General features: G+C 43.8%; 1 protein-coding gene across 1 annotated transcript in view; it reads left to right on the top strand.

The window, feature by feature from the left end:
- The window catches only part of LOC131666057 (uncharacterized), an 81,006-nt gene continuing 72,770 nt past the window's right edge, over positions 1-8,236 (top strand). The window contains exon 1 of the mRNA XM_058938408.1: positions 1-105. Within this exon, the coding sequence (XP_058794391.1) occupies positions 42-105 (64 nt within the window). The 5' untranslated portion in view covers positions 1-41. The remainder of the gene's footprint in view (positions 106-8,236) is intronic.

Below are 8,236 nucleotides of genomic sequence, written 5' to 3'. Positions count from 1 at the left end.
CGATCACAATTGCACAACGTCGCCGTGACAACAGCCGAACGATGCTTCTACCGACGAGCAGAACTTGGTTGCTCGTGCTGCTGCTGGCCCTCGCGTCCACGACAGGTAAATGCTGCTTCGTTTTTTCGGCTTTCCGATGGATAATTATGCAAGCGCACGTCTACTCGTGATCTCATTGTCTCTCTGTGCGGCCGTGCCCCTCTTGTCAACCCTTTTGCGCGGGCCTCGACTCGATAATTATTGCTCGCAAGCAGCAGCCCGGCTTTTCTTCTTCCCAATTTGGAGCGAAAATGCATTCTCTCTCTCGGAGTTGACCCTCGCAACAGTTTGTCGGCAATTGATCAGTGCGGGCTAGACAGTCGTTGTGCAACAAATTTGAGTTGTGGGTAGTGCGCGTTGCGAACGCCGATCCACGACGAATTTTTCGCATGAATTATCGGCCGACCTTCGATCGATTCCGCCAATAACTCGATGCCCGAGCATCGCAAAAAATCCCGACGGTCCGTCTTGGTTCAACGTTATCCAATCGATCTAATAAATCTATAACAATCTACGCGCGATCCTGGCGAGCGAAAAGCAAGGGAAACAACATGAGATTTGCGCGCGCGCGCGTGCGTTTCGAAATCCATTTGGGGCGCAGCGAAGCACTTGCGCGCGCAAAATTGAATTAAGCGCAATTCGTTAGAACCCAGTGTCGCTTACTAATTTCAACCAATTACGCTCCGAGGTGCAAATTGCTCCGCGAAAGCTAATGAAGAAAAAGCGCGATTAGAGAGTGAGTGCACACCGACGCCGAGGAGTGGGTTTTATTAATTCTTCCAACGCGCCGGATTACGCAACGCTCGCAAGGCAACTTCGCTTCGGCGTGTGCCGTTTTTTTTTTCTCCCCGGCGAAATATCTGGCGCAAGCCCCTCGGGGTGAGTTCGATGCCTGCGGGGGTCGTTTCGATTTGTCGAACGCGCGCAACTTTCAAAGCTACGGACAAAAATGCGCTGCATGCGAAATCGCGCTTTCGTAGAAGTGACCAGTTTCACGTCAGCTCTCCTATATGGTATAATAAGTGCATTCATTATTATACTTTTAGTCGTGATGATAAGCTCGTTAAAAAGGTTCCAGTTTAAAGAATTTACCTTTACCATTGTGAATAATGCCTCGATCCCTTATGTTGATATATCGCTCAAGTTTGTTGCATAATTTACTTCAAAATATACATTAACGTATAATCCTTCGATCCATTAGTGTAAATTATAATGCTATTGAAATCATCGCTCAAAGAACAAACAAATCAAGTCGTTCTGATATGCTCGATAAATTTACATTTGATCAAGACACGAAAATATTCGTTGAAAACTAATTTTCCACGCCTTTGGTTGTCAAACTCACACCGACTGAAAATTAATTATCGTCGTCAAATATATTTCTAAATGGTCGTCATTTTTTAATTATATTTTTATTGAGCATTGCGGAGCATTTTATCGAGCATTTCTTTAAAAATGCTAAAAAAATTTCGCAAATTTGAACTCATCGCAAACAAAGATATTGACTTCCATACGTCAAAGCATCAACGAGAGATATTTGCCGGCCTGTCAAAAAATCTACATCGGCCAAATAAAATGTGCGCGCGCGCGCGTATGTGTGTGCTTCGCATCGCCCTGGAGGCCTTTTTGCAATCTTTTGGGCACTGCTTTTCGCAACGGGCGGCAGTCGTTCGCTAGTGCCGTGATCAGCGCCGCAGATTACATTGATTTCGTAGACGCACGCGAGCGCGTCGGAGAGAGGGAGATTTGGGCTTTCTTAATATGCTAATTCGCGCGCTTGCGAGCAAAACGATCTTCCGACGTGAATTGTATCATCGCGCTCGCGATGTATCCTCTTTGCCCCTTCTTCTCCTTCATCACCGACCTGATCTGCTTTGTTTAGAATGTAGCTATATAGAGGTGTATTTCATAACTTTCGTTAGATGTGTTTTGATTGGGTTTTTTCGGTAGTCCTTGATGAAAGGTTACGTCATAGAAATTGTGTTCCGATAATATTCATAACACTTGGTTTGCAAATTGTTCTACTTGTGTAATTTTATATAGTGTGCGATCACATTTTGGATAAAAGCGGGTTTTCATAATCGATTTCATTGAAATTTTTAGTAAATTGTCCGTTATGAAAGAGCGACTTCTAGAAAATTATTTGCAATTGTCGATATCATATTTTAATAAGGTATGATTCTAACTTCATTTATATATTAGTAGAAATAAACATTTCTTAGAAAATTATCCTCCATTGAACGCGAATCGTGAAAAGCATCCCTTCGAGTCGTCGAAAATCAGCATAGAAATATAGTGAACAGTAAGCGACAACAATTTATGCATAAATCAAGCGCACGATATAAATGCACTAGCGTAGCAAAGTTCACCTCAGTGAATTTACGACGAGAGGAGGCCGACGCATAATTCGACAAGGTGGTGAAAAGAAAATACGTGCGCACGCTCCGCAAGCCATTCACTAACATTGAATGTTAATGGAACGTTCACACCTCATTCAAGTATATATACATTAGATCAGGGGTGGCACCGATATTAACATACCTGACCGCAGCGACAACGTAACACAATGAACTTCGCGGCACATTCGAAGAGAAAAATGATAATACACCGTTATGACGTCCGTAATGTCTTGTGAACAAAAAAAATATTTTTTCTCATCCTATTATGACATCGGAAAATATTGTTTGCAGTACACACGGGCAAATTCGGCTTAATTGGCAGCGGTGCTTATAAACACGTGAAAAACGTCAGCGAGAGAGATCTCATGAAGCCGATTATGATTCGACGTTTTGATTTCATGATTAGTCTTTTACACAAAGACACCGTGCATCGCGTGGATACTATATGCTTAATTAAATCCTCTCCCGAGGAGCTTTGTTTTAACGGGAGAAAGCGCGCAGCTTAATGCATTTTTTCTTGCTCTCACGACGTCACGCAAGAGCAAACTGCACGCAGCACGTACGTATGCGCTGCCAATTGGTTAATATATTTATTACATCGTTATTCGCCGTTGTGATTGCCGGCACGTGCGTTTTGCATCGTTCAAGGTTTAACGATGGAAAGCGCTTCTAATGAGAGACGTTAGTTGCTTCTCTTTCTAGGTTCTTTGAAAAAAAAAAGTCAAATTCAAGGTTCGACTGTTTCGAAATGCCTAGATGATACGCCGCCACCTCGTGCAAAGGGAAAATGAATAAAACGAGCCAAGGCTTTTTACGTTGCAGTGTACATTCGATGTATAGAAGATGTTGCAATTCCATTGTCTCGCAGTGTTAATTTATTCCGCCAAAACTATTCGTACACGCGCGTGAAACGAAAATCCGCTTATACGTCGTATACGTCGAACGGAAAACGTTATAAATCAGTCTCCATTGAGAATGCCGAAAAACAAATGCACAACCAGATGACAATTCGTTCAATCAGCTGGACGAATTTAAATGAAAGTAAAAAGCGCACAATTCAGCGTGTCGTAAACGAGCGTTTGTTTATCAAACGAATCGAACCTCTTCATTCATTCTTGTGCATATAGGTGATCGCGATCAAGGCTGACGCGCGCGACGGCGCTCTACTCCCCTTCTCTCTCTCTCTCTCTCTCTCTCTCTTTCTCTCGTGTATAACATTGCGAAACTCTTAATCGGCTTTTTTGCTATTTCTTTTTTTTTTAAAGAACTCTGGAATGCGCGTACTTTAATTCTAACTGGCTAATGAGTTACCTGCTCGCTCGTTCTACAGACTCGCATCTGGAGATATTCGGGATTGGAAAAACGAGACGAATTTCATTTCTTTCTTTTTTCTTTCGATTGATTATGTCTTTGAGGATTGATGTTGGTTGTTGTATAACATTAGTAAAAACTATTTGTATTTCGTTTATTGTTGTTACTCAAAATACTTTGAGGAAGTTTAATTAGATAGGGTAAGCGAATGTACAGTTTATATGATTTTTTTTTAATGGGCTAGCTTTCTTTCTACGCTTCCTGAATGATCTATTTTTGTCTTGTCACGATATAACATTCTAATTGATTTTCATTGGTGTACTTTCAATTCGCAACCGTGTATATCTGCGTGCCAGTTGAATCGATAAGAGTAGCATTCAGCGGTGATTTCTTAACACATCATACTCATGGAGCCCGACCCTTTGGCACGTCATCAACAATTTCAAAAAATAGCAAAGCAAGCATTCAGTTGTACCACGCGAATAATTCAAGTGCACGCTACAGCAAAGTGAAATTATTAAGGAGGATGAGATCCCTGCACGTGATATTTCGTCGAATGATGAGCATCGACGCGCACGGCACCCGAATTCGCGTATAGAAATCTTTGGGAGTGAATACGGTTTCGCTTTATAACCTTGGCATTACAGTGCGTGCACGCGGCGACGTTGTTCTGCCAGTTGGCGCAACGACCCCAATGATTTTTCTTTTACGTTGATAGTTGACGAGGCGAGCGATTAAAGCCGATTGCGTTGTAAAACTTTTGCGCGCCTAGGTATACAGTGTCCTTTCGTCGCTCCGGCAACGCTCCGAACGATACTTCGTTCGCACTCGCCGTTGGAATTTATTTTGAAGAAACGACGACTTTGCTTTCTGCATATACTGTTAGAGCTCTAATTCACCGGTCGCGCGAAAAAGTAAGCGGGCATTTCGCTTGTGAAACGGGTATGTACCGCGTGGTGTAAATTCACGGTGTCGTGGCGATAACCAACGCGAAGGGTTTTATAGACTTGGCAAGATTCGCTGGTTGACGAGTTGTGGGCTCGTTTTCCAATAGTTATTTACTATCAGTCAGCGCGCGCCAGCTCAGGGGGCGTCAGCTTGTTTGCGTAAGGATGCACCACCTCCTTGAGTTATTATGCGCGCAGCTAACGCATGCAAATTCATTTTAAGGAAGTCGGAGTCGAGTTTTACTGCGCTCGGATACTTTAAAGTTCATTGACCGTATCTGACTCCGCAAGAGTCGTTTGGATTAACAGGTTTAGCTACCTTCACAGGATGTTTTGTTTTTTTTCTTTTTGTGTTCGCAAGTGAAAAATCGGTCGGTTTTCTTTTGTTTGACTAACCGTTTTGAAAAAAGCGCTATAGTTGAAATCGATCGATGAGCGCTCATGCGACAATGATTTACGACTAAAACCGATACATGCTTGTTTCTTATCGAACGATCATGCAAAATGCTCACATAGATGCTTTATACAAATCCATCGATACAATCTTAATCGGCCATAAGCTGCAATTAGAAAAAAGATTCGAAGGGGAAAACAAGAAAAAAATTGTAATTTTGCATTAGCTCTTCAGCGTGAAATTAATTTCCCGCCAATCAACCACACACATACACATACTCCCGTCTAATCATCCATGACGTAACTGCACATTAAAGAGGCGTGCAGTCTATTTTTCGTACAATTTTCCAGCAGCAGCAAGTGCAATTGGAAAGTATATAGGCGTGTAGGTAATGTTGTCTATACATATGAGAGAGAAAGAGAGAGAGGGGACGCAGCTAATGATGATGACACGGTAATGACATAATGCGCGATGAGGCAAATCATGCAATGCATCTTAGCCGTACAGATCAAAGCACGAGGGAGTTAAAGAGATTGTATAAGTCCAAAATGTTTTATTAGTCTTTTTATCGACGAGTCTCTCTCTCTCTCTTTCTCTCTCTATTTCTTTCTCTCTTGTTTTGTATACCTTGTATACTTGTGATTAAACCTAAGTGTTTGGTGCGATTATTCCCTTCTCGCTATTTATGTTTAAAGACGTTGTTACGTGTATGGATAAACGTGTAAAACGCCGAGAGTTCTTTTTTTTTATAGTAGCAATTTGTGTATCGTCGAATCCGACTTTCTTCGCGGCTGATATTTTAATATTAGAATGCGTGAAAGTGCAGCTACTACACAAGTGGCGCGTCGACAATGGCCCGATACAGCCATTGTATACAAATGAAAGAAACGAACTCAGCGCGCGCGAACGAAAGAAAGCGTCGAGGCTTGCTTGATTATTCGGAAATACGGAATTCCGCGTTATAATACACGGCAAAATTGCCATGTGCTCACGAGAGAGGGTAAGACGTACTCAACGCAATGCCTTTACTGCACATCTTGAAGAATGATGTGGATTACGCGATTGACGGGCATAAAAAATCGATGACGTTCTCTTTCCAGTTTCGCTCAATACAATGTAACGCGCTGAATGATCACGTCGAGAGACGACTGCAGATGACTTGCATTCGATCTGTGGCGGATAGATTAAAGAAAGAGGTAGTTCGTAACGGGAAAACTCGAGAGGAGGCGCGAGCGAGAGAAGGCGAGCGTCCCGAAATAAAGATCGACGAGAAAAAATGTGCAATTCAAGATCGATGGGAAGTTTCTTAAAGTTTCTCTGTGCCGAACACCTGGAAAGCTGCGTATACATCGAAAAGTTTCTTTGGGCCGAATTGCGCGATACATCGACGTGCCGCAACAAAAATTTATCCTTGAAGTGTTCAACTTGGCTACGCGACTTGTATATCGCCGAGCGACGCAGGAACAAGTGCAGTGGTAGAAAGCGCAGGGAAAAAAATGACCGCGCATTAGTGAGTTTCTAAGCACATAAACGGATAATGCGAAGATGCGCGGTCGCACGCGAGGGGCGCGTCTTCCGCTTCCCATAGAACGCGACGCTGCTCGAGCTACCTAATTCTGACGTAAGCGCGTTATATGCGCCGCGCGCGTTGCTCAGCTTTTCAGGGGAAAAGAGCACGCCGCGTGCGATGTCGCAACCGCTCGCTTGCCCAGTCCGACGCTCGCGCGCTTCCTCCGCGAGTGCGTAGGTGCGTGGCATTCGGTGCGGGGAGAAAGTACAAATCGATTGCGCCTCTCTCTCTCTCTCTCTCTCACTCTCTCGCTCTCTTTCTTTTCTCTCGTCGAAGACAAAGGTCCGCGCACCTGCTTCTTCGCCGATTCCTTCTCCTTTGGGGAAAGCTCTCGCGCGCGTGCTCGATTGTCATTTTTACGCGCGTCTCACTTTTGACGACCGCGGGGCCTCGATGGCGAAAAGACAATGAAACGGTGTTGAAAACCGGCAAATGAAAAATATTTTTCCAATAAAAGCTAAAAGTATAACTGATATATGCTGCAGTTCAACGAAAATTATAACTGAGCGCGATAAAGCCACTCGCTTGGATTCAATTTACAAAACTCATTGGAATTCTTAGGTTAATTAAAGGAAATTACCGCGACTAATGAGCATTTTTTAGTAGGTAAAAGAAACCTAAACGCACGCGCGCATAGAAAGACCACGAATATAATGATTCATGGTCACCTCAAGTTTATAGGTTAATGAGGCCTCGAGTACGCGCAAATATTTAGCTTCAGTTTGGACCGAATAAAAAAAAGAAAATTTCCAAGTATGCAAATCCATTTTGCAAAAGGTAACGGTTGTGCCGGCATCTGCCTCGAAGCCAAGCCGTTAATTACGCGATATCGGAGCAAAGTGCGCGCGCACGACAAGTTCGTAGAAGCTCGTACCTGGTGTCTGCGCGAAGGAGGTTGGCAACGTCGTCGCGCCGCCACCTCCTTCGGCGCTTTTTTGATCCTTCACGGCAATGCAGCGTTGCAACACGCGAGCGATGCACCGGCGCCGCGGCCGCTTGCTCAAGCTCCGCTCTTCTGCGTTGGCAATTTCGCCGCCTCTTTATATAATGCATTTTTCTTATGCTCGAGCATTTCTCCTCCTCCTATTTTCTTTTTTCCGAGCCGGATCGCGAGCGCGCTCTCGTTACATTGCGCAAAATTATCCCAAGCGTTGAGGTCTTTTTCATCTCTTGTAGAAACACGCGACGGGTCCCCCGGGTGTATACTTACGGCTTTTCATTTTGGTGATTGATCATCGCCAAGCCTGTCATTAGCGATCTGCGCACAAATTCGCACATCGGTTTTCCGAAGTGAATTGCAGATCATTTTGTTTGTGCCTCTCTAATTTACGCTCGGTGTGCGCCTTCGTTGGCGTTCAGACCGATTACGAAATCGCGTAGCTTTTCGTGCAGTTTCTCAAGTAGATTCGACAAACGTGGCAATTCTGTGTGACAGAGAGAGAGAGAGAGAGAGAGAGGGGGCATTGCCATGTCTTGCTCCCGAATGACTTGTTAATCATTCTCGTTGTACGAAATGCTTCTTGTTCTTTTTCGCAAAAATCCCATTTAACAACCTTGCGAACAATGCAAAACGAGA

This window comes from Phymastichus coffea, unplaced genomic scaffold (assembly GCF_024137745.1).
Source record: "Phymastichus coffea isolate CEN01 unplaced genomic scaffold, Cenicafe_Pcof_1.1 PCOF00056, whole genome shotgun sequence".
In the NCBI taxonomy this organism is placed as follows: Eukaryota; Metazoa; Arthropoda; class Insecta; order Hymenoptera; family Eulophidae; genus Phymastichus; species Phymastichus coffea.
The sequence above is the reverse complement of the archived record's forward strand: the minus strand, read 5'-3'. Positions and strand labels throughout refer to the sequence as shown.